The sequence below is a fragment of the Thermothielavioides terrestris genome, chromosome 6, assembly GCF_000226115.1.
Source record: "Thermothielavioides terrestris NRRL 8126 chromosome 6, complete sequence".
Classification (NCBI taxonomy): Eukaryota; Fungi; Ascomycota; class Sordariomycetes; order Sordariales; family Chaetomiaceae; genus Thermothielavioides; species Thermothielavioides terrestris.
The window spans coordinates 1,604,126-1,632,057 of record NC_016462.1 but is presented as its reverse complement, the minus strand read 5'-3'; the positions used below and the strand labels follow the sequence as shown (position 1 = coordinate 1,632,057).

Below are 27,932 nucleotides of genomic sequence, written 5' to 3'. Positions count from 1 at the left end.
TGCCATCTCCGCAGCGTCTTCTGTGTCTGTCATTCATATCTTCGGCCCACCAGATTTTGTTTGGTATGAAGCAGCCACCCCTTCTTCAGAATTGAGGGCATTCTTTTGCATTTGGCAGTGACGAAGCCGACTAGGTTTGGGGACCAGGTACACATAAGCCTTACGGAGGTACTCTACAGAATACTGTTTTACAGCTTGAACTTTGCCCTTGCTCCCGTCGAGCCGCCACAAGCCAGCAGTCGTCAAATGGAACACCAGCCTTGGGAGTTGTGCCCTCCCGGCTCAAGCGCGCCCTCTCGACACGGCCACAGCAGCCCCCGGCCTCAGCCAAGCTTGCCCCAGGACGAGGTGTTAACCACCCAGCGAGCATATCTCCTCGAGTGGGACTGGGATTCCGCTTCACGACGGTACCATCCGTGCCGCCGGACACCTCTCCCCACTCCCGACGCCTTGCGCACCGCCCTGCAGCGACCAGTCGTGAGGGGAGAGGACAAGGAGGGTGCCAACGAGGGGAGCACGACCGGAACCAAGCATGCGGATGCGGGGAACAGCCTCCCAAGTGGCGCCATGTCCGTCGACGCGGACGAGGATGAGCCGGCGGACCCTCCTCTGCCGACCGCCAAGCTGGTCGTGCTGAACGGCCTGCACCGCGAGCTCGTCGAGGCGCTCGGGGCTTCGGATCTGGACATCGACCCGGCCTTTATCGAGTGCTGCGCGGCCAGGCGGGTCTACCGCCCTCCTAGGTGGCTGGCGCGACGGGCGCAGTGGCGGCGGTCGCGGTCGAGCCGAACCGTCGGCGTCGCCTCGGGCGCGGGGTGCGTAAGTAGAGGATGCATGTGGGAGTATCCCGAGTTGGTGGAGGGGCTGGACCCTGCCTCCGTGACTGTGAGGACTGGAGACGGCGAGATCGCGACTCCTCCCTCCGTGGTGAGTCTCCCACCGCCAGAACGAGGTGGGAAGAAGCTCGCCGTGGTTTTCCGTCAGGCCGCATTGTGGCGCGGGAAGACGGCCCATGTGCTGTTTTTGGACGGTCCATTGTGGGAGGTTGCCGAGGAGGGAGTGCGCAAGGCGACGAGGCAGAGAGCGTTCTCTTGGAGGACTCGGGGTGGTGGGGAGCGCGGGACTGAAGCCGACGAGGACGTGACTGCGAGCCTGCAGGATGTGCTCCTTGCTGCGCTCTGCGGTGGCAGCGGGGGGTTCCGGGACCAGTTGCCTGGCATAATCTCCGAAGCGGTCTACGACCGTTGGCTGGAACTCTTTGGCTTTTTGGAGCCTCCACTGGAAGTCGGTCTGAGCCAGCCGCTTGCGGCCTGTTACGGACGGATGATACGCTCGCTGGAGTTCAACGAGGACGGGGGAAGCGCACCAGACTGGACGACAAGCCTGCTCTCACGGATTCAGCATCGTGTCGCCTTGCTCTCTGGAGCGAGCAAGATGACCCCTCCCTCGCCGCCAGCCGCGTCTAGGATAACGAGAACCAAGATGTTCGACCACCCAGAGCAGAAGTTGGTTAGCCGCGAGGATACGATGAACCCCTCCCTCAAGAGCATGGCTTCGAGGCGAGCGCGGGGCCGGCCGCAGCGGGTTGACGAGAACCAACGCGCACTCGACCGGCTGAGCTACCTCGGCGGCATCCTCGTCCCGCTGCCCATCGTTTCCAGCATCCTCTCCATGGGCGACACGTACGGTCCCGACGGCAGCAAGTTCTACGTATTTTGGGCCGTCGCGGTCCCCCTCGCAGGGCTCGCCGTCCTGCTCATCTACGCCGACACGATCCGCAAGGCCGAGGTCTGGGTCGAGATCCGCGCCGACCACGTGGAGCCGACTCCCGACACCAAGAGCGAGAGCAGCGAGGGCACGCTTCGCTTGGCAGACGTCGAGATGAAGCAGACAACGGCTCGGCGGAGGCAACGGCGCAACGAGGATGACGAGGCGCCATCGCGCCGGCAGCACGCCGTTCCGTTTTCTATCGACCATGACGTCGAGGAGCGCATTATCGATCTACCGACGACATCAGCCCCGGCGGCGGCGCATCCGTTTGACGAAGACGCCAGGGACGCAGTGAGAGACTGGATGCCCCGGTCTGCGGGCTGGAGCGCAACAGGGCTGGTGCAGATGGTGCCGGTACCGGCGGTGATCCTGGAGCAGCCGACGGACGGGTCGAAGCCGAAGGCGTGGAGGAGGGAGCAGCTGGGCTGGGGCGGTGCCATCCGGACGATTCTCTACAAGAGGTTCAGGGTTGGCAGCGACGTGCCCGCGGGCGTGGCGGCGTGCGAGAAACCAGCCAGGCGGAAGGCGAATTCTTACTGATAGCAATAGACAAGTGAAGTATGAATGGATTCATCTCAATGCAAACCAACAGATCAAGATGCTGGCTCCAATGGACTGCACGATCGGCTAGGGTTCGAATGTGTCAAACTTGAATTCAGGTCCATTGCTGCGCAGAGTTGCTGAGCGCGGGACTGCTGGCTGCACTCTCCAAAATATAGGGACGAAGGAGAGCATAATGGAGAGGAGGAAGATAACAGGAATGGCATCGCTGAATGGTTGTAGGTAGTGGTAACTTCCAGGCAGTTAGACATGGATACGGAAATACGGGGTTCAAACACCCTTACCTTACGCAGCGGATCCCACTACCCCACATTACTGACAGTACCCCACACCACTTCCCGCAATCCCGCAATCAGCGTGAACTGCCCTGCCGTCGCGTCAACCGCGTCTCTCCAACAACCGCAGCGTCAGACAAGACGAGACAGACCAAAGCACACAAAATGGATCCGCTACCACGCCCGCAAAGCTCGCTCCTCACCTCCCCTCCCGAGCTCACCCCCACCGAGCAAGAGGTCCTCGAAGAGTACGAGCGGCTCGCCGAGAACATGAAAAAGGTGCGACCCGGCGATCTCCATTCTTGCGTACTACAGAACATACCAAACCAAACAAACCCCCACCAAACCCAATCCCGCAGCCGAAATCAGCATCTCCAAATTCCAACCCAACCCAACCTCACCCCCCGCCGTCCCGTCCCCCATCCCTTGCTGAACTTATACATACCCATAACCCACCCTCCTACCTTCCTTCCATCTAACCTAACCTAACCTAACCTGACCTGACCACCAAAAACCAATAACGCATCCCTAACACTCACAACGCACAGCTCGCCGCCCTCCTGGACACCCTGGCCAGCGCGCCGGCGGCCGACATCCTCGACGGCCTGCGCGAGCTCGAGCGCAAGACCAGCCTCGTGTTCACGCTGCTCAAGGCGAGCGTGTACAGCATCGTGCTGCAGCAGGAGATTGACTGGGGCGGGGGCGGGGGCGGAGCAGGCGGTGCAGGAGGTGGTGCAGGAGGTGGTGATGGAGGGTCGGGGGCATGAGCAGGGACGGGCGGGGTTGATTTAAACCAGCCGGGTGACTGAGGGAATGTTGGATTCCGGGAAGGGGAGATGGGGCTTTGTTTTGGGCGGTGCTGTGTTTGTGTCTCTCCGGGCGAGCGAGGCTGCGTTGCGCCGGAGGTTATTCCCATGGTGACGGCTTTCCCACGGTGACGGCGAGTGGATGGAGGGCTGGGGACGGATGAGTGGCATTGGGCGGGTTGGGCTGAGTGACGGAGTCGCATTCCGGGATGGAAGGGGGTCAAGCGGCAAGGCGGAGGAAAAGGCGTCTCGCAAGACTGCCGTGTCGGCACGCCATGTGCTTGCTCTTCGCAAGACTCGCACCCATCCATCACCTTCACACGCAGAGCCACGCCGACAAATAGAGCGAGGCTACGACCACGCCGGCACCACGCTGTTGTTGATACACAAAATTCTACACGGCCGTCTACCTCTACCGGACCACACCACACACACACGCCACAGCGACCCACACCCACACACCTCACCTCACAGCCGAGGAGGAGGGGGTCACACATAGGATATAGCACAAGAGATTAATATACAGCGCCGCCGTAGTACACCTTGCGCACGTCGACCAGCTTCCTGCCGCGGCCGATGGCGATCTTCTCCGGGTCGGGCTGGTTGCACAGCGCCTTGAAGGCCGCCTTGACCGAGTTCATCGGGTTGCGCGAGCGCGGGATCGTGGCGGCGAGGTCGTGGATGCCGGCGCAGCGGCACATCTCGAAGATGCGGTGCGACACGCGGAGGCCGAAGCCTGGAAGAAAGAAAAAAGAAACGGGCGGTCGTGGTCAGCGTTTGCCCATGACAATAATGACGATGAACAGTGATAAATGATAATGATGATTTCTTACCTGGCGGACGAGCAGCCATCTTGACGATGGTGCCCGACACCTTGGCCTCGACGGTGCCGTAGATGGTGCGGTTCTCGTACCGGCGGATGGGCCGCATGTTGCGGATGGCCAGCTGGCGGGCCTTCATGACGGCCACGGTGGACTCGGTCGACTTGGCCTCGCCGATGCCGAGCCAGCCGTCGCCGTTGCCGGCCACGTAGATGACGGAGAACTTGCGGATCTTGCCGAGGCGGGTCTGGTTCGACACCATCCGCGTGACGAGCCGCTTCGTCTTCAGGTTCAGGATCTGGCGCACCGAAAAGCCGGTGCGCTGCTTCAGCTCCTGGTACAAGCCCGCGTCGTCCAGGCCCTCGTCCTCCGGGTCGACCGTGTTCTTGTACCGGCCGGCCACGCCGGGCACCTTGCTCGGCAGCCCGTGCGCCAGCGACGAGTTGGACACCAGGTTGTTGTCCGTCATGCCGGACCGCTCCAGGATGTACTGCAGCACGTCGGCGTCGGTCGGCCCGCCGTCGGCGTCCTCGCCGGCGGCTCTCTTGTCGGCCTGCCGGTTCGCCTCGGCCTCGATGTACTTCTGGAACTCCTTGTGCGCTTCGTCCCGCACCTCGCCCGGCCACTCGGGCTCGGGTATCGCCCGGTACTTCTCGGGCACAAAATCGGCCAGCGTCTTGAGCTTGCCCGTCAGCTCGCCCTGCGGGAACTGGTCGGCCCAGCGGATCAGGTCCTCGGTGAACTCGTCCATGTCCATGAACCGCGCCAGCGGGTCCGGCGGGTCGTGGATCTGCGGCCGCTTGTCGATGACCGGCTGGCTCTCGGCGAAGTCGTCGATGTAGGGCATCGTGTAGGGGTCGGTGCGCAGGCGGCCCTGCACGGTCAGGTCGCGCGGGTCGACGGCGGCCTCACCGGCCTCGATGGCGGCCATCTGCTCGGGCGAGTACCGCTTGCTGAGCTGCTCCATCTCCTCGGCGGTGTACTTGGGGAACTTTTCCTTGGTGAACTGCTCGATCTGCTTCTCGTCCATCAGGCCCATGTCGGCGGCGCGCACGCTGGCAAACCTCGGCCGTCGCCTCGCCGACAGCTGGGGCGAGCTGTGGAACTGGTGGGCGAAGATGCGGTGGCCGCATGACGGGCTCGACTTCGGCTTCGACGGCGACGGAGCAGCAGCAGCAGCAGCAGCAGTAGTGCAGCCTCCTGCAGCAGCAGCAGCAAGTCCCGGCAGCGCGGCCAGGCGCCCGGAGAGGAGCCTCCTGGCGGCTGGTCGTGCGACACTCATAGCTCTTCTCGGCCCTCAATTGACTTGGCTCGGGCCGCGCGCCTCCCCCTAGTGAACTCGCTCGTCTGTTTGGTGCTCGGCGACAACACTCCGGTCGCGTGTCGCTCTCGATGCTCGATATTGTCCGTCAGCTGCGCGCTGACACGGGCTGCGATACGTCGCCGACCAGACGCCAGCAATTTTTTTGGGCCCAAGCTCACCGCGGTTCCTGTATGATGATACTGGTACAGTATTGATGCCTAACTTTACAGGATGTATTCACACAGAAATTATGTGGGTCTGTACGGGCCACTTTACTGGGTAGTCATGTGCCCAGTCACATGAATTCCCCTTGTCCTTTTATCACTCCCTTACTCTCTGCAATCAACAAAATATCAATATCTCCAATCAGCAAGCAGCAGGATAACTCAGGTAGTGATGCTCTTCAACCCACATCCGAGCCCCAGGAATCAGCGTTAACTTGTGTACTTAATTAGCGGCCACTGACGGCTCAAGACGACGCACCCTTCATCAGCCAATCAGTCTCCGCTTAGCTAATCTCATCGTTCGACTCTGGCGCAGGCCTGAAACACATGCGAGGGGAGCCGCAACCCCTGGAGCGCGGGCCTGGGTGACGTTCGCAGTTTCATATGAGCCCAGGGCCAAGGGATGACTGCCCGGCTCACTTCCGATTTCTACCTTCTCCATTTTCCTCTGTTCGTCTCTCTTCCCCGTAGTCTTTATTTGCCTAATACAATCAACGTCCTCTTCGTGCATACTTAATATTTCATCTTGCCACTCCACGGCGCAGGGAACGCCACCAGGTTGATTTGCTTGGGTAACCCGCTGGCGGCTCACCTGCTCAAACACCAAGCCCATCCCATCCTCCCGCTCACACATCCCAGCCTCGATCGCGCAAGGACAAACCCGAAGAACCATCGGCAAAATGGGGCAGTTCGACTGGTTCGCCAAGATCGGTGCGACACCACAAGCTGTCGCCACTCTCAACGACCAGCCCATCCTCTTCACCATCCTCCTCATCGTCCTCTTCTCGCTCATCGCTCAGTGTGTCCTGTTATGGTACATCCACTACGCCACCTTGAAGCCCGAACAGAAGGTCAAGAAGGACAAGAAAGCGCCCGCCAAGAAGTAGCGGCTCGTCCCGGTGTCGGGAAGGACGGGGGCCCAGTTGGGCTAGGACGGTACCGGGCGTGGTGTTCCGTTGGGGCACCGAATTCGACTGTTTTCCAATCCGACTCTAGACCCTCAACGGAAAGCAATCCGTGCAAGTGAGCGGGGGACGCGAGGGCCGATGGTTTCGTCGACGGTAGACCCCGGTTGAGAGCATCGATTTCTTTGGACGTCCGGACGACCTGGCTTCCGAATTCGGCCTCATTTCAGCCTTGTGGGATTATTTGGGAGACCTGAGAGGAGCGTGCTCTTGGGTCCGGTGGTTCTGGGGCTTCGGACGACTGCGACCCTCGTCTGCTGGATGATTTCGAGCTCGGTTCGGGTCCATCGTCAGCCCAGCTGGCGAACGGTGCATCATCGAGGTGTAGGAGCGTCCAGGGCTGGCCAGCGACATCCTCTGCGTCGATACGAGCTCCTGGAACAGGGGGCCAGTGTTGCACTTCATGGTACATAATATATGTTGCATGCGCATTTGCATCCCACTGCTCTCCTTCCACTTCATCTGCCTCGTAGCTGATCCCTTCGGAGTTAATGAGCTGGGGCGTGGCGGGCCATTCAGTTTCGTCGGTGTCCTGGGCGACATGTCTGTCGATCGGGAAAACGTTTCCTTTGCCGTCCGTGTAGAAATAGTCGCCCTCCGAGCTGCTAAAGCACTCATCTGCTGGTGGCACTCCATCGTCGAAGAGGCTGGGCTTGCCGAGTTGTGGCAACACGTCCGCCCCGGGGTGTGGTGGCTCAAAAAGGGCTTCCGGTGAGATAGAGTAGCCGTCAAAATCTACCAGCAGCTCGTTGTTCTCCATAGAAATGATAGCGCTGCTGTCGAAATCGCTGACATAGTGTGTGAGAGTCCCGGACCCTGGCAGCTCTTCCTCCTCACGGACCGCCCAGGCTGGAAACTGTTCGGTCGTATTTTCGCCCGCTTTCTTCATGATTTGGCATCCCTTAATCAGCTCTGGACGGATGTGAGTTTGGCATAGCAACCAGAGTCGCTTCCTGACTTCGTCGTCCGTAGAGTCACCTTCTGCTTGCGTCCCCTTTGTGACGGGGTCACCACCCGGGCTCGCTTCGCTAGTTAATCTGGTTACTTTCGCTCGTAAACTCGCGGACTTGGCGTTCTTCAAGCGAGCAATTCCGGCAGCGATTGATGGGATGACTTTTGCGTGGACCGACATTGTCTATGGCCGTGGTCAGCACAGCCCCTTTGGACTTGGGAGCACGATATGGCTTGCCTGAAGATATTGGAGGTCCCATACAGCTGGGGCGATATCGATCAACGAGGGCGAGTTCGTGGTCTTGATGGTTCTCATACCCGGTAAAGCTCCCTTGACTCCGATGAGTTTTCGAAGCGCGAAGTCCAAAAGATGACACAGTTCATCAACGGGGGCACCCGTTGCCAGGGACTCCTGGCCTTCAACGCCGGAATTCAGCCCAGACGAGGAGTTTGACGTCGTCAGTGGATCTACAAGTGCGTTGTTGATTTCTTCCTGGGCTTGGTCTGCTTTCCTGCTTCGCTTTGGGTTGCTTCTTAGACCGTATGTATGACTTGGAGCCGGTTCTAGTGCTTGCTCAGCTGAGCTCAGGACTGCTGCTCTTGCAGTTCTTGGAGCTTGCGTCGTGCCCAGCGCCTTGCCATTCGATGGGCAGAATCGGTAGTGAACCTCGCACTTGAGCCCCTGAAACTGGGCCGCGGGCACTTCCGATGGTGCAATCATGCCTGACGATAGGTCGGGGTGACACAGGAAATAGGACGCACGCATACGGCCTTGATTCGATCGAGCCGGGGAAGCGTGATTTGCACGAAGTTCGAGCCCTATGTGCTTCCATACCTAACAGGTCAGCGACATGTTCTTGTGGGTGATGAGACGGTCCGTTTACTGGGCATTCTGGCGCCAAGTTGGCGACGGCAGTCATGATGTTGTCGTCAAAGCCAGCCGTGTCGGGGCTCTCGTGGTCGATGCGCGTCCAAAACTCGATTTCGCAAGACCCAGCCTTCGAGATCCAAATTCTGCCCGCCATGGAGGCCTCGTACAGTTCTTCCGCGCTTGTGGACTCGGCCCACGCTTGGGGAAGCACAATCGAAAAGGAGCTCGAGAGGCACACGGACGGGTTCGGCTTCTTCCCGGCAACCTTGAAGCTTCCCAGGTCTACCGATACAGTGGGCATGACAATTCCGAGCAAACTGAAAGCCTGAAAACACGTGGCAGCCTTGCGGGACCACACGGCCAAGCGAAGTCCAAGGCATCGACGGCGAAAAGGGGCGAATAGCATGGGGGATATCGACCCCTTAGAGACCAAACCCAAGAGAGTTGAATGGAGCTGGCTGCAAGAAATTTGACTGTTCGCGGGACCTAGGGCAACAAATAAGATGCCCCAGATCGCATCGTGGCTCCAAAAGGGAAGGAACACCCCGAGTCTGTCTCGGACCAGAGTCTGCATCTTGGGGGAAGGCGCTCCTCACGGAAGTGTCCTTCTGCGCTTGGCCAATACCGCTACTTCACCCCGTCTCTCGAGAATTCGGGGAGTCTCGGCTTGAGGCTTGAAGTCGTTCCGCCATTCCATCCTGGGCATCTGCTGATGAGCTGTATGGGGCGCGTTTTAGTAACAGCCCGCCGTCTCGAGAAGTTGGCAAAGGATGAATAACACGATGCATTATTACTGTTGCTTGGTCAACGGCAGGTACTTTTCCCACTGTCGTCTCTATGGCAGGGCACTGGCACTGGCGCCGGTAGCCCAACCCGTCCCCGCCCCAGAGATGATGCAGCTTGGCCGTACCAGGCTTGCCGCTCGACTCGTATGACTTTGGGTGAATTCTCTGTTTTTTTTTTTTTTTTAGCATCCCAAACGACTTGACCCGCCCATGGAATGTCCGTCCCATGTTTATCTGAACGTCCGAGGGGAGGGGTGAAAGCAAAACGAAATGCAAAGCAACTCTATCATGGACCGCCGCCCGCGAACTCCGAAGCCATATGCATGTTGAGCCAGAACCAATCCTCAGAGGGGTTGACCATTCTCCCTCTGTTCCGTTCCACACAAAACCCAAGTGATGGTGCACGCCGGCGGTGCTGTCTTGCCGCCACGGGGCGTGGAGATGTCGCCCGCGGCCCTCCCGACCAAGAAGGACCATAGGGACTTCTCCTTCTCCTCCCCAAAGACGTGCAGCGGCGGCAAAACAGAAAAAATAGCAGCAGGGTGAGATGCCGCCAAGCAGCACGAGCAGCCGAGAACGATCTCCGGGCGCGTTCCAATGATTCCCTTGCCATGTCGAGAACGGCTCTCGACAAAGCAAAGCGGCCCAGCGACGCCAGTGGATGGCTCAGTCTTCCCTCAACGGCCAGCGCCCGCTGAGTAACTGCAGCGCAAGCACTATCCATCCCAGTGGCTAGAAAGCTGACCAAGCATTTCCTCTGCATGCCACCGTGCCTGCGTTTCCGGCAGCGCCGCACGGAAAGATACCAAAGCCACCAAAAAAGGGTGGGGAAGCCCTGGCACATCTCTCAGCGTGGCAGGCCCCGAGACTACCTCTTCATCGTTGAGCGCTCCAATGCGGTTTGCAGCTCGGGCCGGTCCTTGAGCAGGTCTTTGGCCTCGGCAAAGGTGAACCACTTGCGCTCGCGCTTCTCCCTCTCGGGCCAGTCGGGCTCCTCGCTCGTGACGGTGACTTCGAAGAAGCGGTAGAGCGAGCGCTGCTTGTCCTTGCTGGATTCCTTGCCGTCCTTGGAGTCCTTACCGGAGCTCTTGGATGACGACGACGAAGATGACGAGTGCTTCTTGCGCGGGCTGGTCTCGTGGATGTCGCCCAGGTCGTAGACAATCTGCACCAGGATGCCCGCCTCCTCCCAAGCCTCACGCAGCGCCGCCTCGTGGCACTCCTCGTCCGTCTCCCAGCCGCCCTTGGGCAACACCCAGCCCTTTCGCCGCGTCGACTGGATCAACATCACGTATGACTTGTCCTCCGTCAAAGGGACCACCCCGGCGACTAGGCGCTCGCCTTTCGAGTTGTACCCTGCAAGAAAGGAAGAAAAATAAGGCAAGTCAGTTGCGAGACTACACTGTTTGAGAGCGAACATAGCGGCCGTCAAGCAAAAATCGCCCGTCTGAAGGTTTCGACATCCCCTTCATGGGCGCACGGGAAAACTCACTTTGATTACTCCTCCCAGTCCGTGACTCCATTGAGCGATTATTCCCGCTCGCCGCCATGTTTCCAATGAATATTCCGTAACTCGCTAGCGAGCTCGCGGGGGATCTCGGGGACGTAGGAGGTGAGAGGACAGGGGTTGAGAGAGTCGAATCGATCCCAGGAGATCCGGACAGTTCCGCAGTGGCAGAAGGCACTTGCAGAACGGAAAGGATGCGATCAGCCCTTAGCGAGCTTGGGGCAGCATGGTTGTTGTTGTTGTTGCTGAGATATCGGGTAGAGTTGAGAGAGCGCGTGAGGGACAGGCGTGGCTGTCGATGTGATTCACCAGTGATGTTGCGGTGGGAAGAAATCCGTGACCTGGCGACGGAACCGGGGTAGAAATCACCAACAAGAGTCTCCCGGAGGCTTTTCTTGTAAAATTCGGGTCGTCTGCGATATGTGAAACGAGTGAGCGAGGGCGTTTTGTCTCGTTGAGCTGGCAGCTCTTGTGTAACAGAAGGACCGAGGGCGGAAAAGGGAAGTCGGAAGAGAACTCGGGGCGACGTCAACGAATAGGAACCTGGCACCAGCCACGCAGGTCTTTGAGTGACGAAAGGAGGGTGGTCTTGGGCGGTCAAGACGGCAGGGAGGTAATTCGAAGCCGGATCGGGGTGTAGATCGAAGTTGCGCGACTCCGGCGTCGAAACAAACTTTTTTTTGGCTCTTCACGCGCGAACCCGGTTGAACCAGGACCGAACTGCAAGTTCAGGCCGGCCACGCCGACAGGGGGGGATTCGCGCAAGCCAAAGCAGGGAAAATGCAGCGTGCGAGAGCAAGGTGGGATTCGATTTGCTGCTGCAGAAAGCAGAGGTCGATTGACGAAGTGCGAGCGCGCCGAAGTGGCCGAGGTACAAAAGTACCACCTACCTGGGCAGGGCAAAAGTTGACCTAGGAGTGACGGAGGCAAGGCTCGGAGAGAGCGCCGCTGGTGGGCAGGCCGTTGGTGCCCCCAGCTCAGGATGGAGGGGCAGTTTCCCGCGGGGGAAAATTGGAGTTGGTCTTTATACTCCAAGCACAATGGGGCCTTGGATATCAGGTAGTGTACATCCATGACAAGAAAGCGAAGTCTCTGCGCCGCCGGAGCCGTCGAGGCAAAAAAAGGCTAGCAAGCAGCTCCCTGCAGCCTACTGTGCAGTAGCCCGTGTGGCAGGCAGGGTTAGCTTCTGGGCACCCTCCCCTAACGACACCCCACACGGAGGCGAGTTATGTCGTGGCCGGCATGACACAGGCAGACGTGGGCCGAACGGGGAGAACGGAAATGGGAAAACATCATAGGCGAAGCGCGCTGAAAACCTCCTTTTTTGGCTAGAGGTAGTTCTGAACGGGGCTGCTCAGTTACGCGGTAACTTTGACGCAGGAGGGTACTGTACAATACTGTATTCCGTACAGTACGTACCGATCAAGTTAGGTCCCTTGACTGGCGACTGGGGTCTTCTGCTTCCGCCGCAGGTTCTGCTAGTTAGCGTTATACCAATGCTGGGCGCAATTTTCGTACCCACAATCGTTGGTACCCACTACCGAATAAACACGCCCTTAGTGCGCAGTACTAAACAGATGTAATAACAGATCAGAATTACCACGGGCTGAGTGTAAGTTACTGCGTACAGGAAGAAGAGGGGTTTGAGCAACTACCAACCTGGAAACTAACACGGGGAGAACCAATCGACATTCCAAGTTACCTTACGGTTGTCGGACAACTGTCGGGGCAAGGGCTTAAAGCTCAACTCGATGCGCACAAGAGCGGTTGCCTTTGACTCTGGTCTGCACCTGTGATTGGCCAACGGCCAATCCATCTCCCAGGTCGAGTCACAAGCGGACGTTGAAGCGCCTTGCAGGCTTTGCGGCTGACAAGACTCGGCCATCGCCCGGAGTGTTCAAGAATGCTGCCGGCTGCTCGACGGAATCTGATCAAAGAGATCACATTATGAGAACGGCCACTGAAGGCAACCAAGTCCATTGGTATGCGTACCTCCAAGCACGACTTATTTTCCTTGTTTCTGACTGTCCCGCGCGACCACTCTCCTTCGCCGAGTGGATGTTGAATCCTGGTACGGAGGACTTCTGTACCTTAGGCAAGGTAACTTCCAGGTTCCATCACAGTAGCCCTCGGTACCTAAATCAGGTTGAGCCCCCCATCCTGCACCGTACCTTAGCCGAGCGTCCATCCACGAGCCACCTAACGAATGGAACCGGTTGCTGGCCCCTGGAAGTCAAGTGAACGAGTGCAAGCTGCTTTCCACCTAATCTTGTCCAAACTGTAACCTTTGCTCGTTCCGCGGATTTGGAAACTGAGAAAGTTGCCATCGGTCAATTAGCTCCGGTAGCCAGACAATATGTCCCCCTACAAGACATGTCCGTTTCTCTTTGGACTGTCCAGTGTCTGGAGATGGGGCCTCCCTTCCATTCGTTGTGCCGTTCCGTCACAGCGGCGTGGTACGGACGTGGACGTAATTACCTAATAAGACCCTGGGCGGAATTGCACTCAGTCCCAGCTTGCAGGCAAGTGCGGGGCAGTGAAGCGCACAAGGCGAAAGCCGACAACAGTGGGGGTCATGCTTGACCTGTCGTACTCCTCCCCCGATTTCACCAACCATCATCAGCGCCTAATAAGAGCATCACAGCGGACTGTTACCTGCTACACCCACAGCCTGGAATTAGGCTCACACCTGCCGGCCGAGCGCAACACGAGCCTGTCTCTCGGACATTCTTGCCTGCTTTCGCTCCTATGTGACTCGCTCCCCCCACGCTGACTCCGAGCCCTTGGACGAATTGCCGGCCGCACTTCGGGTCGGGTGATCTCACCACACACGCAACAAACACACACACACACACACGCACGCACACACACGCAGCACTCCCGGCACCGCGCGCTGCCGCTGCAACACGAGGCTGCACTACTCGAGGGCCGCAAATCTGCTGCCCAGCAGCATCCGCAAACTCCAGTTTACTGTGTATGTATGTGCATACAGTACATACATATCCAGTAGCACACGCCACACGGCAGCACCTCTGCAGCCCTTAGATTGCCAAGCGCAAAGGTTGCGCACCCGAGCCGGCGGCCCCTTGCTGTCTCCCGGGCCGGTTATCCCGCATTCAGTTGCCAGTCGCGGGCTCGCGCAGGCCGCCCCCCCCATCTCCCTGGCACAGCGCCCGGAGCGCAGAACGCCGCACTCGAGCTTGCGATCAAGCCGCATCACGACGGTCGACGCCGAGGCTGTGGCCCTCGCCGCCTCGTCCCGGCCGCCCCACCGCGTCACGCCCGGCTCCGGAGACGCCTGGGCGAGGCCCCACCCGCTCCCGGTTCCACCAGCCAGGGCACCATGGAAGTGGACGGCGCGGGCATGCAGACCCCTGGCGCGGCTGCAGCTCGGTATTCCTACCTCTTCCCAATCGGTGAGTCCCGATGTTCCCAAACCGTCTCACCCAACCATTCGGGCCATGTGCATCAATGGCACGTTGCCGTTGGCCAGCCCGCCGACGCGGCCACGCGATCTCCTCCCGCATTCTGCGCCTGCTGGATACACTTGTGAACGGAGTAACCAGTGGGCTCCCGATGCCGCCCTCCCGATCTGCCCTCCCCGTTTCGAGCTTTTGCGTGTGTTCCACAGACCGGGGATCCCTCTCCACGGAGGATCCCACGCTCAGCCAGCGCTGAGTCCTTTTCTATCAGTCAGAGATTCTCAGCTGCCACGAGTCTTGCTTGGCTTTTACACTAGGCCCGGGTTCAATCAATGTTGTTCTGCGGTAGCCGTCATGTTTTCACGGGCAAGCCTGAATGGTCTCTTCCTGTTTCTGTGTTTCATCACGTGTCCTGTGTGATGCTTCAAGTGCACCACGCAGCGCGGATGAAATCGTACTTTCAGCATAACTGCCCGTGTAGAAGATCTCTACGTACACCTCTGCTACTTTTGAGTGGAGGCACAAACTGACGGGGCACTGTGGAACTTATAGGATACAGCAACTCGTCCGAGTGCGGGTACTGCCGTCAGACTCGCCGCGGTCAGTCCACAAAACGTGAATGTATTCCTGTATCCCCTCTCGTGGCCTCCAATCTCCACTACGTAAACCCCTAGGAGAGCCGTGCGATTACACGCAGATCGGCTGCTCTGCTCGCGGTCACACGATTCCATTCCCAATCTGTCCCCCCCCCCCCCTTCCCACCCCCTCTCCGGGGGATACAACTCATCAGCGCCAGTCCTCCATACACCCTACCATCGGTTGCCAGGTCTAACCGTGGATCACATGCAGGGTTTTCCTATTATGCCATAGCAACGTCCTTGACGCCTGAGTTCTATCAGAAGCTCGTCGACCGATGTTGGAGACGTTCAGGCTCGCTCTTGTACCGCCCGAATCAGAAACACTCATGTTGCCCGCATTACACGCTCCGTCTGGACTCGACTCAGTTCAAGCCCACCAAGGACCAGCGCCAGGCCGTCAACCGGTTCAACCGTTACGTCCTCGGCGAGACGTATCCCAGGGATGCGGCCCGCCTGCACCCACGATCCCGCGCCGAGGTCAGGCGGCGCCACAACGTGTTCGACCTGGTCGAGCGGATCCACGAGCCCGAGGCCGAGGTCGTGAAAACGCCACCATCGCCGGACCATGTATTCACCGTGGCGCTAGAGCCAGATACGTTTACCGAGGAGAAGTACGAGATCTTCGAGAACTACCAGCGCATCGTCCACCGCGAGCCGCCTGACAAGATCTCCCGGCATGGCTTCATGCGGTTTTTGTGCAACTCGCCGCTGCGCCGCGGCTCCGCGGTCGGGCCGGACGGCACCGAGCGTCAGCTCGGCTCGTTCCACCACTGCTACCGCATCGACGGGAAGCTGGTTGCTGTTGGCGTCCTGGACCTCCTCCCGGACTGTGTGAGCGCCGTGTACTTCTTCTACCACGAGTCGATCCATTGGCTCAACCCGGGCAAGCTGGGCGCCCTGCGCGAGATCGCCCTGGCTCGCGAGGCGGGCTACCGCTGGTGGTACCCCGGGTATTACGTGCATAACTGTGCCAAGATGAGATACAAAATCGACTACAAGCCGCAGTATGTGTTGGATCCGGAGGATTTGAGGTGGTACCCGCTTGACAAGGACGCGCTGGCGCGGTTCGATAAGCACCATTACGTGTGTTTTTCGCGGGAAGACGAGGACGTGGAGATGGCCGAGAGCAGTGGGGGCAAGACCCTCACTGACAGCGCCTCCGCGCTCAAACCTGACGAACCCGGTCCGCATGCCAGCAGCCCGGCCGAAATTGAAGCCACCTCACCTCCTCCTGCCGGTCCGGCTCCAAGCCAGGCACAGCCGATGAATAGCGCCCAAGCAAACTCCTATGGTGACTCATCCTCACCATCAGAACCAGAATCAAATTCGAGCGCCGACTCGGCGGAAGAAGAAGAAGAAGAAGAAGAAGACTCGACCTTCCTCCTGACCTCCTCGATGCCGGGCATCCCCTCGCTCGAGGACATGCGCCGGGTCGACATGGACGGCCTCGTCCTGCGCGCCGACTTCTCCGACAACCTGATCGTCGCCTCGCACCTCGTCATCTGGGACACCGAGGACGTCGCCCAGTTCGGCTCCCTCAAGTCCCGCATCGCCGAGCTGGTCGCCGCCGTCGGGCCCGACCTGCTCGGCGAGATCTGCATCGACTTCCGGAAGCGGTCGTCCGCCGCCGCGGGTTGAGTAGTCGGATATTTTACTTTTGTCTGGGGGGGAGGGGGTCGAAAGAGTGGGGGCTGTTTGGGGCGATGGGCTGGCTATGCTACACTAGCTAGTTTGGTTGAGCTGGGGCTGGGGACTGGAGAGGACTAGGCCGGGGGGCTGCGTGGGGGGAGCAGTGGAGGGAAGGGGAGGGAAGGGGAGGGAAGAACGGGCGTTTGATGGCGGACGGTGACTACGCTAGATACTAACTCACATGTGTGCGAGTACATGTATCTCCGTCGCATGCCTACCTTCCAGTTTAGGCTTCCTCTCTTGTCACCCCCCCTCATGGCAGTGTGCATGCATCCAAACATGTACAGGTCATGGAACAGGGGGGCGGAGGAACGGCGTGAGACTAGGAAGAAAAAGAGGCTGAGACATTCCGCGGTGGGCGATCGGTGATCTCGATCGGGGAAGGTTCCCCGTACACTAGTGTAGTGTAAGGCGTGGCGGGACGGAGGCAGGGAAGAAAGCCTGGAGCAGGGGGTTGTTAGTGTAGCTCTCGGGGAAAAGACGCTCGGTGGACGAATCGGGAAAGTGGTCGTGTCGTCCTCTTGCCGCTTTGGATCGCCGGTCAAGCGCACCAGCAGGGCCAGGCACGTGGGGGGTTCTGTTTACTTTCGCCGAAAGGGGCTTGCTGTCGTGTGACCGGCTGACACTGCTGGGCTGGACCGGGGCTGGGCTGGGGGCTTCGGTCGAAGGCTCGGCTGCTGGACGCGGGGACATGCAAGCAGCAGGTGGGATCTTTCCTGGTTTTCTTGGTTGGTTGGGGTGTCTGAAGGGGTGTTGGAGTACTGACGGCTTTGCGGGTGAACATCCCCATGGTCTGAGCCAGCGCCCCTAAATGGCGTGCGGGTGGTGATACTGGGTGGGTAACGCCAATGGTGTTAATTAGAGGAAGAGGAAGCGAGACGTGACATGGCTGGTAGGCAGGTGATGAAGGGCTAACAGACGGGTCTCTGGCAGAGGAAGGTCAGGCCTTAGAGGCGCCGGTATTTTTGATGTTCTCTGCTCCTCCCATGCATGTCAAGGCCCCTTCTTGGTCTTAAACCTTGGCTGGGTATACAAAAGGAAGTAATCTGGCCATAATGGCTTGCTGGGAGATTAGAGCGGGCATAAAGACAGAAAATGAATGGAACGCGGGATGGAGAGTACGAATGTGGCGGGTGAAGGTGAAGGGCAAGCCCGCTATCACAGGCTTCTTCCATAACTCCGTAACGAGTGCGCTTCTCACCGTCTTAAACTGAGAATGTTTGCGGTTTGGTGGTGTTGGCTGAGAAATACCAAACCACAATAATGCCACCTAGTACGGAACCCAACATAGAACTGCCTCATCAGGTACAATATGTGCATATATGCCGGGCGGTGGTGACCCCTTGCCCAAGTACAGCACCACAGCGACAGAAACAGCATTCAAAATGATTTATGTCCTCAGATTCTCGAGCCAACCGGAAGTGCAAAGACACCAGTTGTAAGATCTGCTACTACCTTTAGCCACGGACACTTTGCTCCTCTGGGGTCTCTGGGGTGAGTACACAAACCTCACACCAAGCCGACGGCAACGGTACCCGGTCACGCCATCTCCCCGCATTTACACTATGCATAGTCCTTTGGTCCCGTGACGATTTGTCTCAACTCCGCTGATGCTCTCACAAAAAGCGTCCCTCCTGATACTCACGCTCAAGCAACCCAGCCATCGCCCTTGTGGTGTGGGGCGGGGTGTGTGAATGGGCAAAACAAGGGATCTTGGTGGTTCGAGCCCATGGGCCGCCTGGCATTCTGAACGCTTGGAAAAGTACGGTAAAGGATTTGCTAAAGGAGGTGGCGACTGACTGTCTATCTGCTTTTCGATCGAACAGGGTACAGGTCGGGACTTGCTATTGCGGCTATGGACCTGCCACAAGCCATAGCAAGGGCTCACTGCCTGGTAATTTACGTGGCATGTGGCGCACATATAATCGAGAAACTTCTATATGCGTCGTGTAAATCATCAGCACGTTTCGGAGCGCATGACCACCTTCCGCGCAGAGACGATGCTGAAGAGCGAGAGCCAGAATTCGGTTCTCGAATCGATGTGTACCAGACACAGTGACGAAGAGAACACCACCAGAGAGCGAGCCGGACATTCATCCGACCGACCAACCACCCATCATATCCCGCTTCTCAGTTTCTGAAGCTGGCTAATGAGGCCGTACGCGCCGTACCCCTTGGCCTCTGACTGCCCAGCGTCGGTGTCTGCGCCAGCTTTGCCTGCGGCTGCTTCCGCTTGTGCTCTGGCGGTATCCCGCCGACTAGACTGCTCTGCCTCCCGCAGAAGCTCCCTGTGCCTGTCCTCCACCATCTTGGCGAGACTATCGATGAACTTGGTGCGCCCCTTCTCCTCGGCGGTGCCTTTCCACACAATGGCCAGCTCCTTGAGCTCTTCGATCCGGTGGGCGGCGTCCTCGATGCCCTTGATTGGGTCGGAAGGATTGTTGAGAAGACGGGATATCTCGTCCCGGAGCGCCTGGAGCACCTGCTGCCCTTTCTCCTCGGTGCTGTGGTTCTCGCCGCCGGCGTCGGGTGCCGAGACGGACAGGAACGACGAGCTGACCGAGACCTCGGAGGGTGGGAACACAAACTCCATGGCGTCGCCGAACGTCTTGATGACAGAGTCGAGGCGGGACCGCACCAGCGTCAGCGTGCGCAGCTGTGCCATGTAGGGCGGCTCGTCCGGCGCAGGTGTTTCCGCTGGGCCAGATGGAGCAGCTGTGGTGTCGGTTGCAGGCACAGCAGCTACCGCAGCTGCTGGCGGCGCCGCAGACGCGAGGACCGACATCCGCCGCTGATGCGAATGTGCGCCATGGCTGTCGGCCGCCGTCCTCGGCTCGGCGAGGCTGTCGCGGATGCCGCCCGGCACGAACACGGCGATGTCGTCTTCCAGTCCCTCGGCAAGAGCCTCGGCCAGCCCTAGTGTCTCGCCCCGTAGAAGCTCCACCTCGTAGGCTAGGCGACCGCCGCTCCTGAGGATATCGTTGGTGAGCTCGGTCAGGGTGTTGGTCAGCCGGGTGGTGTGGGCATTGAGCTGTGAGAGAACAGCCTGAGCCTGAACGGAGAGCTCTGCGAGCGGTACCGCGCCCTGGCTTGCACCGAGGCTCACCGAGGTCCTGGTGGAGGTCTGCAATGGTGGGAGCGTAGCGTTGAGGTATGCAGCGGGATCAAACGACGGGCTGAGGAAGTCCTGGAGGAAGGGGTCGGCCACGTGGGGAGACTGAGGCGTGACCACTCGTCTTGACTGTTGCCTGGCATGTATGGCTATGTTTTTGGTCCCGGATGCAGCGCTGCTTTGCCTCTGGCGCGACGACTTTGAGTCCCAGGCCATGGTGTTGTGCTTTGTCTTAACGAGGCGGGGACACAAACTCCGGCTGCATGTGCTAAGTGGAAACTGAGAGAGATCAGCTGTGAACTGAGGGGGTGCAAAATTAATCCCACTCTATCAAAACCACACGTTCCAAGGGGACGGAAATTGAAGACTCTGGGTTAGCTGGAGGCTATTCAGGATGTGGTGGGTGAGAATGGGTTGATAACTCGGGTGATATCCATTGCACACAGTGAGGCCCCAGTGCAATCACAGCCAAGGTGTCACTGCAAGCTTGTCGCCCAGGGCCCCAGGCTGCACCACAAAGCGGCCCTCTTGTGCCAGCTGATGCCAGCTGTCACCCTTGTGCGGATTACTCCGTACACCCATGAATGAACTCCACTTGCCCTGGAACGACATGCAACAATGGGATGCTCTGGACTCTTTGTGAGAAGAAGAGTCCTCAGACAAGACATGGCTGCGAGACCTTGTACTCCGGTGGGCTGTGATGGGCGCCATGGTGCATACATGTACGTACGCCTCGAGCATGCTCACGCAGCCTTGTTCAGTCTCGGCCAGAGGCAGACCTTTGCACGTAAGTCAACGAAGTTCACGTTGACGTTAACCACAGCACCTGAGAAGCGGCGAATGCCAGGTGCCTGACCCGTGTGGACTTGTGGTGCCCAGCTTCTATGCACTGGGCCAAATCTGAGTGCGGTCATGTTCAATTGATGTGAATGTCGGAGAAAATTCCCACGGTCTGATGGTACGACGCCCAATGGGCATGCCAGGTGGCAGGGCAGGTTGTTGTTCGCAAGGCAAACGTCAACCAACGGTCAACCCCGCCATTGCTGCCTGCCACGCCCCGACTTGGAAGGCGCTCCCTAGGTGCTTCTCGATGAATCACACCCGACCACACTGCCTGATCAGCCGGGCAGCCCAGTGCGACGGGAGTGAGTCCATGGCCCAGCACTTGGTTGAACTCCAGCGATTCCAGCTGCCAGCCTGCGGACCTGGCACCGTGGCATCGTGGCCTCTCTCTTTCAACCCGTGAAGCATCCAGCTACCTACCCGTCCTCCTGCCTTCCTACATGGTCCAAAGGACCTCCATCTGTCACACCCCCCGATTCACCTCTCTGTTTCTTTTCGTTTCGTCGCAGGCAACAAAACCGCAAAACGGCATGAAACGGCATGACACTCTCTGCAGCGCGACATTCGTTCCAGTCAAGCCTATTTGACCTGCACAGGCGAACCATTCTAGAAGTTGTTCGAGCGAGCGGAAACAAAGAAGTCATACTCAGAACTGCTGGGCGTGACGAGGGGGATCCAAAGGCCACTCGTTTCTCCTCTGTCTTGCCTCCCGAACCCAGCTCGGCAATCAATTAACTTCCAAGGTAGTCGACCTCTCAGGAAGTACACCAGACCTTTGACCGACCAAGTTCAAGGTCAAGTTCAGTCACGCCCATGTAAGGGCAACAACACAGAAGCGCATCTCGCAGAACACATACCACCGACGTCCAACTGCATCTGACACTTTCTTCACCCCGGAAGGAAGGTTTCTCGCCAGCCATGAGTCTCAAGAAACTCAAGTCAGATGTCGCGACCGCCGCCAAGAAGGTGGCTGCCAACGGCATCGCTGGCATTGTCTCCGTCACAAATGGCGACTCCGACGGTGAAGTCGTGATTATGTACCGCCACGAGAGCCTAGCAGCCGACGTGCGTATTCAGGCCCTTGCCCAGGACCTTGGTGACTATCCCGACGGAAACAGGTTCCTGCTCTGGACCGACGAGTCTGACCCGGCCCCGCATGTCGTGGCCGCCATTAAAGCCGCCCAGGACTACCTCGTGGGCATGTCTGTGTACGAGATGGTGTCTGAACTGGCAAGCCGTCTCGACAAGGAAATTAGGCGCGCCCTCGATGGAGGCGGTGAGAGTGCCACCGAGGCTGAGCAGGGCAACGATGAGCCTGCCCAAGATGACGACGATTACGACGCCGCATACGACAGCGACTATCCCTCTGACGGCGACGAGTTCGGTCTGCCGACGTCAGCTCCGCGCGGCTCACTCTTTGGCACAACGCCGACAGAGCTCAACAAGCCACTGCTCCAGCGCATTAGGCGGGACCTTCGTCGGGTGAAGCAGGCTGGCTACAAAGTCGGTCTTCTGGATGGTTTTGGGAAGGATGACACCCGTGGCGTGGTCTCCCTCTCCATCCGGATCGACAAGCTGGCGATCTCATCGCAGGCCCTGGAGGCTTGGGACGTGAACCCAACTGAGTACCTCGTGCTCCTCCTCTGCTTTGTCAAACCATACCAGCCTCTGGACCGCATCTTGAACCAGCCCGTCTCGCAGACCCAGGTCAAGTTCCACGTCGGCAAGTGCGCCAGATACAAGCCGTCCATCAATCACGCCCGCCGTCTGTTTGCCGATGACTGTTCTCTGGCACTTGCCAGTTCCACAGCCAGAGCCAAGCACTTGGACTCTGACAGCGATGACTTTCAGAAGCTCTTCATCTCTAACTCGCTTGAGCAATTCCTGCGCGAAAGCTTCGTCTCCCTGCTGAAGCTTCGCGAGTCCCGTGGGCTTGGCTGGGACGAGGCAAACGAGCTTCTGCGGACCAGCATCGGCCTCTGCTCCGAAGACCAGGGTCTCCCTGAGCCTCTCCAGGGGCGTGATTCCGGATGCAGCTCGCCAGTGAAAGTTTCGGCGCCGGAGCACCATGGCCCACTCGGCCGAGACCATCTCATGGAGAACTTACCTGCGAGCGAGCGCAGCTTCCCGCTCATCGCAATGCAGTTTGTCACGAGATACTTTGTCGACTGCACAAAGTACTGCTTGCGATGCCACAGGCGGCTCAAGGAGGACTTCGAAGCTCTGCGCCCGTACGTGTGTGCAGATGGGCTCTGCCTGTTTCAGTACATGGCCATGGGACTTGGTCCCGCTATCGAGCACGAGATTCTCACCGAGCCGTACGTCGTTGACCTCCTAGTCAGTCTGTGCTATGCGGCCGCCGAGCCCCATCCGGGCAGTCTTCGGCCCACGCCCATGCAGCAATCAACAACGCCGCCTAAGCTCTCGATGCGCACTCCCCCGGTCGGATTACGTCTTCGAGTTCCACATTTTTCCAACGCAACGGCCGATCCCCTCAAGGCAATTACAGCGGCGGGAAACACCCGTCTCGTGTTAGAGGAGGGAGGGGCCAGGCGTTTCGACGGTGGCCTGGCACCTGGGGGATGGCTTGCATTCCGCAAACCTGGGCGGACTGTGGCTCACCACGCGCGTATCCAGGAGGTATTCAAGGCCACTAGAACGGTCATAATTGAAGTAAAGGGCCACTCCGACACGAGCAGTGCGAAATCGTGGAATCCAGTGCCGCCTCCACCACCTAATGCGTTGGTTGCAACAGTTCAGCCATGGGCTCCAATAGCTCAGGCTCGGGCTGCAACAGCTCAGGCGTGGGCTGCACCAGCTCAGGCGTCAGCTACACCAGCTCCAGCTTGCGCTCTTCCCGACCAACTCGGCGCGGAGGAGGATGGGATTGTCGACGTTTTTCTCTATGACACCGACTTCGACGCCCTGAGCGACGTGGACAAGGGCATTGCCATACGAAACATTTTAGACACGCTCCCGCCTATCCTCGATATTGAGGACTGGCTGGCCGATCATCCATACAGCAGCATCCGCGACATGGACCGCATTTCGCCGGCCGCAGCCTCGCTCCTCCAGTGGATCGTGTCATCCAACCGGTCGTGTATCTTCCAAGTCGACCGATCGCGCGAGGTTGCTGGACGATGGAGGGGCCAGATCGGCGCCTCGGCGGGCACGCTGCCTCCGGCCGGCAGGGGTAGAAACCGAGAACATGAGCGCATCTTAGGGATGGACGGATGGGTGCAGTTCCGCTTCGCGCAAGGCTCGCCGGACAAGGAATTGCGGTTCAATCGGGCGCTCCAAGAAGTCGCTGCACGGAAACACATGAAAGAGAATCCGACAATCTTCGCATGGCACGGAAGCCGCCTCTCCAACTGGCACAGCATCTTGCGGACTGGCTTGGACTACCGGGACGTCACCTCCGGTCGCGCCTTTGGAAATGGCGTCTACTTCAGCCCCCGCTCCAGTATAAGCACCGGTTATGCCTACATGGGATCACAGTGGCCAAACTCGGATCTCAGAATCACCAGTTGCCTGAGTCTGAACGAAATCATCAATGCGCCGGACGAGTTCGTGTCTTGCACGCCGCACTATGTGGTATCTCAGCCCGACTGGCATCAGTGCCGCTACTTGTTTGTCCAGACGCAGTCCTTCGGACCTTCTCGTCCTGGGCCCCAGCGAGGTCAAAACCTACCTCGTAAACAGGGACCATTGCAGCAATCGGCGAGCAGCCAGACATTCTATCCCCAACCTCACTCGCACCAGGTCTATGGGCAGTCCGAAAAGCCTTTAAAGATCCCGCTTTCCGCCATCCCGCTCCGAACCATTAACCGGACCGATGCTGTCGCACCAGGTCCCGCGAAGCGAACGGTCCAGCGGCTGGAGGAGAGCGACGACGAAGATGCTGAGGAAATGGCCATCTTGTTCAGCGATGATAAGCTTGACACGGCCCAGGACCCGCCGAAAAAGAAGTCCGCATCGCGTGCCTCTAGCGTGGTCACGGCCGAGGTTGAAGACATGTACGTGAGACTCTGTTCACCCTTTTTTTTCTTCCCCAAGCAAAAGCTAACAACCAGCTCCCTACAGCGTCGCGACCGGCCCTCCGACGCCCGCTAGCATCGATCATTTGCTGACCGACTTCGTGCCGGGCTCGCTAGACCTGTCGACCCTGCCCCGTCTTGCTCCCCCCTCCTTCGCCACAGACTCGGGAACCAAATCCCTGAGCCGCGAGCTGGTGCGCCTGCAGAACATCCAGGCCACCACGCCGCTCCACGAGCTCGGCTGGTACATGGACTTCGACCAGGTCAGCAACCTCTATCAGTGGATCGTCGAACTGCACAGCTTCGATGCGTCGCTGCCGCTGGCTCGGGACATGAAGAAGAGCGGCATCGGCTCCATCGTCATGGAGGTGCGCTTTGGGCCCGACTTCCCCTTCTCGCCGCCCTTCGTCCGCGTTGTCCGCCCGCGCTTCCTGCCCTTCATGAACGGCGGCGGCGGCCACGTCACGGCCGGCGGTGCCATGTGCATGGAGCTGCTGACGGCCACCGGCTGGAGCCCCGCCAACAGCATGGAGAGCGTCTTCCTGCAGGTGCGCGTGGCGCTGTGCAGCACCGATCCGCAGCCCGCGAGGCTGGATCCGGCGGTGCTGCAGATGGGAAAAGCCCGTGGTCTACGTCAGGCTGGACCATGGATGGATTATGGCATTGCCGAGGCGATTGAGGCGTTTATCAGGGCCGCGAACGCGCATGGTTGGACGGTGCCGGCGAATTTGCGCGTCACGGCGAATGGGGTTTGACTCTATTTCATTTCTCCTCCTTTTCGGAGTGCTCCCGCTCCCTCTTTCGCTCACTCTCCTTCGTGTGGGCCATGGAGAGAGGGTATGGCCCTACAGAGCAAGAAATGGGAGCATCAAAAGAGGGCGTTTGTTTTACATGGATCTGGCGCACACGGAACTGCCATGTGGCTTTTTTCCTTTCCGTTTGCCTGAGCACGGGGTGGGCAGGGACAAGATAGACATCTCAGGTACATATTCATGGGGTGGGCATATGGAGTACTCAGGGGACTCTTATGATGCCATGGGCAGGGTTGATGGAACCTCGAGCTCAAGTACCGAGCTCCTGGTAGTTGTGTGTACCTATTTTATGCATGTAGAGGCCGGGACTTACCTGAGATACCCGGCCAGCAGGAAATAATAATGCCTTATTTCCAGATGGGTTGTGCTGGGAACTACCTTGAGCAGGGGATGCGCATACTCGATGACGGAGTGCATGTCTGGAATTAGGTAACTACCTACCCCCTTGGTACCTAGTCTAGTGTAATTCTCTGCCTTCCAACTGCACAGTTAGGAGGTAGCTTACCTAACGAGTTTCCTGAAACTTACACAGTACGGATTCACAGAGCACCTGTGGTCAGGCAAGGCTGGCCCCACCTTCACTGCATCTTAAGCCTTCAGCTGCCAGCCTCATCGGTTAGCTACACAGTTCCGCGGGACCCCTGCCTGCCCCTCACCTCCAAAAATTCCCAGCACGGCAAAACCCAAACAAGTCAAGCTTTCATCAGGGATTGGAGTTCAGCGTCGCTGCGATCCCCACCGCCATTGGGAGTCGAAGAACGACCTCATTCAAGAACAAGGCAGAAACAGGCCGGAAGAAAAAGAAGGAAAGTCAAAAGTAAGGAAAAGAGCACCAACGAAGACAACACAATGGCGTCAAGCCAACACGTCCTCCTCTCCCCGGCCGAGCTCGCCTACCTGCACGCCTCGCTCTCCCTGACGCCGCCCATCCGCCCGGACGGCCGCTCCCCGACCCAGTTCCGCCCCCTCGTTGCCGAGACGGGCATCCTCCCGGGCACGAACGGCAGCGCAAGGATATGCTTCGCGGACGGCACCGAGGCCATTGTCGGCGTGAAGGCCGAGGTCGAGCGGACCGCGCAGCGGGCCGGGGACGAGACTGTCTTTATCGAAGGGAATATTGGCGGCGATGAGGACGAGGACGTCGGGGATGCGGAGGCAAGAGAGGGCGAGGACCGGAGGAAGGGGGAGGCCTCGTGGGTCGAGATAACCGTGGAGATCCCCGGGCTGAGGGACGACGACTCTGGGACTGCGTTTCTGGCTGCCATGCTGAGTGAGGCGTTGCTTGCCGACGGGGAATTTGCCAAGAAGCTGTGGATCAACAGGCGCTTCCACTGGAAGCTCTACATTGACGTATGTTCTCCCTCCCTCTCACAACACGCCCCTGGAACAGCGCGTGATTGACTTGGACCGCCCTAGATAATCCTCATCTCCCCCCCGCTCTCCTATCCCCTCCCGCTGCTCTCCCTCACAACCCACCTCGCGCTGCTCTCCACCCGCCTCCCGCGCCTCAAGTCCGAGGGCGACGAAGACCCTTTTTTCGACGACGACTGGGCAGCCGCGCCCTATCTCTTCCCGCGGTCGTCCACCACCACCACCATCAGCAGCACCACGAAATCCTCCCAGCCAGCCCCCGCCCGACCGCCAATAACCCTCCTCGTCATGGCGGTCGGCAACAACATCATCTTCGACCCCTCCAAGGAAGAGCTCGCCGTCGCCGACGTCGCCCTGGCCGTCTCAGTCACGGGCACGTCGGATCACGACCACCACGAACAACAACAACACCAACGACAACAACAACCGCACCAACCACCACCACCATTACCACCACACAACCAACTACCGACAGACGGCCGCGGGCCCCCCCGCAACCTGCGCCTGCTCTCCATCCGGACGATCGACCCGCCGTCGAGGCTGACGCCGCCCGGCGTGGCCAACGCGGCGAACCCAGCGTACGGGACAGGGGCGAACGGGGCGGCGGCGGCGGCGACAGCGGTGGCGGGGCAGCAGCAGCAGCAACAGCAGCAGCAGCAGCAGCAGCAGCAGCAAAAGACGGCCGAGGCCGAGGTCCCTGAGGGGGTGTGGCGGGCGCCGCGGGGCGGGGCGAAGAGGATGGTGCTGGGGGCGATGGTGCAGAAGGTGCTGGAGCGGGGCGGGGTGGTGGATGAGGTGCTGGATGCGTTGGAGGGGGTGGATTTGGGGTGAGCGAGGTCTGCGAGGCGGGGTGGTGATGGTGGTGCTGGTGGTTGATTTAAATGGGGGGAAAAGGGAAGTCGTGTTGCTGTGTGGTTTCGTGATCCCGCTTTTCCCGCCTCGTCCCACCGTGTGCCCAACCATTCCCCGTCTCCTTTGCCCAGCGCCCGTTTTTTTATGGTACAATAGAGTACACCCTGGTGTATGCCATACAGACCTACAGAGTCGGAGGCACATAAATCAAAAGATACCCAGCCACCTCCCCTTGGTCTCCTTTACCACTGCCTGCCGCTCCTCCTCCGTGAGCCTCCTCGGCTCAGCCGCCGGCCCATGTCCTCCTTCACTTTGCG

The 27,932-nt window shown here is 59.2% G+C and overlaps 10 protein-coding genes across 10 annotated transcripts; 6 read left to right on the top strand and 4 right to left on the bottom strand.

Annotated features, from left to right (window-relative positions):
- Positions 1-77: 77 nt before the first annotated feature.
- On the top strand, positions 78-2,354 carry THITE_2123756 (uncharacterized protein). Its single transcript, XM_003657712.1, has one exon. The coding sequence runs from the start codon at positions 568-570 to the stop codon at positions 2,308-2,310; it is 1,743 nt and encodes a 580-aa protein (XP_003657760.1). The 5' UTR covers positions 78-567; the 3' UTR covers positions 2,311-2,354.
- Positions 2,355-2,622: 268 nt separating this feature from the next.
- On the top strand, positions 2,623-3,384 carry THITE_2123755 (uncharacterized protein). The gene is made up of 2 exons (XM_003657711.1): positions 2,623-2,885; positions 3,155-3,384. The coding sequence occupies exons 1-2, from the start codon at positions 2,772-2,774 to the stop codon at positions 3,371-3,373; spliced, it is 333 nt and encodes a 110-aa protein (XP_003657759.1). The 5' UTR covers positions 2,623-2,771; the 3' UTR covers positions 3,374-3,384.
- Positions 3,385-3,742: 358 nt separating this feature from the next.
- THITE_2123754 (uncharacterized protein) lies at positions 3,743-5,750 on the bottom strand. The gene has a single exon (XM_003657710.1). The coding sequence runs from the start codon at positions 5,513-5,515 to the stop codon at positions 3,902-3,904; it is 1,614 nt and encodes a 537-aa protein (XP_003657758.1). The 5' UTR covers positions 5,516-5,750; the 3' UTR covers positions 3,743-3,901.
- Positions 5,751-6,008: 258 nt separating this feature from the next.
- THITE_2123753 (uncharacterized protein) lies at positions 6,009-6,722 on the top strand. The gene has a single exon (XM_003657709.1). The coding sequence runs from the start codon at positions 6,441-6,443 to the stop codon at positions 6,645-6,647; it is 207 nt and encodes a 68-aa protein (XP_003657757.1). The 5' UTR covers positions 6,009-6,440; the 3' UTR covers positions 6,648-6,722.
- On the bottom strand, positions 6,723-7,926 carry THITE_2123751 (uncharacterized protein). Its single transcript, XM_003657708.1, has one exon. The coding sequence runs from the start codon at positions 7,612-7,614 to the stop codon at positions 6,892-6,894; it is 723 nt and encodes a 240-aa protein (XP_003657756.1). The 5' UTR covers positions 7,615-7,926; the 3' UTR covers positions 6,723-6,891.
- A 2,274-nt stretch (positions 7,927-10,200) lies between these two features.
- Positions 10,201-10,882, bottom strand: THITE_50961 (uncharacterized protein; the record flags this gene model as incomplete). Its single annotated transcript, XM_003657707.1, has 3 exons — positions 10,201-10,381; positions 10,445-10,688; positions 10,825-10,882. 3 exons carry the CDS (start codon positions 10,880-10,882, stop codon positions 10,201-10,203), a joined length of 483 nt encoding a protein of 160 aa, XP_003657755.1.
- A 3,321-nt stretch (positions 10,883-14,203) lies between these two features.
- Positions 14,204-16,537, top strand: THITE_49310 (uncharacterized protein; the record flags this gene model as incomplete). The annotated part of the gene is made up of 3 exons (XM_003657706.1): positions 14,204-14,255; positions 15,111-16,082; positions 16,251-16,537. The coding sequence occupies 3 exons, from the start codon at positions 14,204-14,206 to the stop codon at positions 16,535-16,537; spliced, it is 1,311 nt and encodes a 436-aa protein (XP_003657754.1).
- A 2,069-nt stretch (positions 16,538-18,606) lies between these two features.
- On the bottom strand, positions 18,607-20,142 carry THITE_2123748 (uncharacterized protein). The gene has a single exon (XM_003657705.1). The coding sequence runs from the start codon at positions 19,914-19,916 to the stop codon at positions 18,705-18,707; it is 1,212 nt and encodes a 403-aa protein (XP_003657753.1). The 5' UTR covers positions 19,917-20,142; the 3' UTR covers positions 18,607-18,704.
- Positions 20,143-21,461: 1,319 nt separating this feature from the next.
- Positions 21,462-25,335, top strand: THITE_124398 (uncharacterized protein; the record flags this gene model as incomplete). Its single annotated transcript, XM_003657704.1, has 3 exons — positions 21,462-23,288; positions 23,421-24,559; positions 24,627-25,335. The coding sequence occupies 3 exons, from the start codon at positions 21,462-21,464 to the stop codon at positions 25,333-25,335; spliced, it is 3,675 nt and encodes a 1,224-aa protein (XP_003657752.1).
- A 625-nt stretch (positions 25,336-25,960) lies between these two features.
- On the top strand, positions 25,961-27,799 carry THITE_2123746 (uncharacterized protein). The gene is made up of 2 exons (XM_003657703.1): positions 25,961-26,742; positions 26,809-27,799. Exons 1-2 carry the CDS (start codon positions 26,242-26,244, stop codon positions 27,592-27,594), a joined length of 1,287 nt encoding a protein of 428 aa, XP_003657751.1. The 5' UTR covers positions 25,961-26,241; the 3' UTR covers positions 27,595-27,799.
- The last annotated feature ends 133 nt before the right edge of the window (positions 27,800-27,932 follow it).

What these genes read in the sequence shown, in the direction of transcription:
- THITE_2123756 (XM_003657712.1), top strand. Translation starts at nt 568, where the DNA reads ATGTCCGTCGACGCGGACGAGGATGAGCCGGCGGACCCTCCTCTGCCG.
- THITE_2123755 (XM_003657711.1), top strand. Translation starts at nt 2,772, where the DNA reads ATGGATCCGCTACCACGCCCGCAAAGCTCGCTCCTCACCTCCCCTCCC. An exon ending in TCGCCGAGAACATGAAAAAG is followed by an intron (nt 2,886 to 3,154) that starts GTGCGACCCGGC and finishes CACAACGCACAG; the next exon opens with CTCGCCGCCCTCCTGGACAC.
- THITE_2123754 (XM_003657710.1), bottom strand. Translation starts at nt 5,515, where the DNA reads ATGAGTGTCGCACGACCAGCCGCCAGGAGGCTCCTCTCCGGGCGCCTG.
- THITE_2123753 (XM_003657709.1), top strand. Translation starts at nt 6,441, where the DNA reads ATGGGGCAGTTCGACTGGTTCGCCAAGATCGGTGCGACACCACAAGCT.
- THITE_2123751 (XM_003657708.1), bottom strand. Translation starts at nt 7,614, where the DNA reads ATGAAGAAAGCGGGCGAAAATACGACCGAACAGTTTCCAGCCTGGGCG.
- THITE_2123748 (XM_003657705.1), bottom strand. Translation starts at nt 19,916, where the DNA reads ATGGCCTGGGACTCAAAGTCGTCGCGCCAGAGGCAAAGCAGCGCTGCA.
- THITE_2123746 (XM_003657703.1), top strand. Translation starts at nt 26,242, where the DNA reads ATGGCGTCAAGCCAACACGTCCTCCTCTCCCCGGCCGAGCTCGCCTAC. An exon ending in ACTGGAAGCTCTACATTGAC is followed by an intron (nt 26,743 to 26,808) that starts GTATGTTCTCCC and finishes GGACCGCCCTAG; the next exon opens with ATAATCCTCATCTCCCCCCC.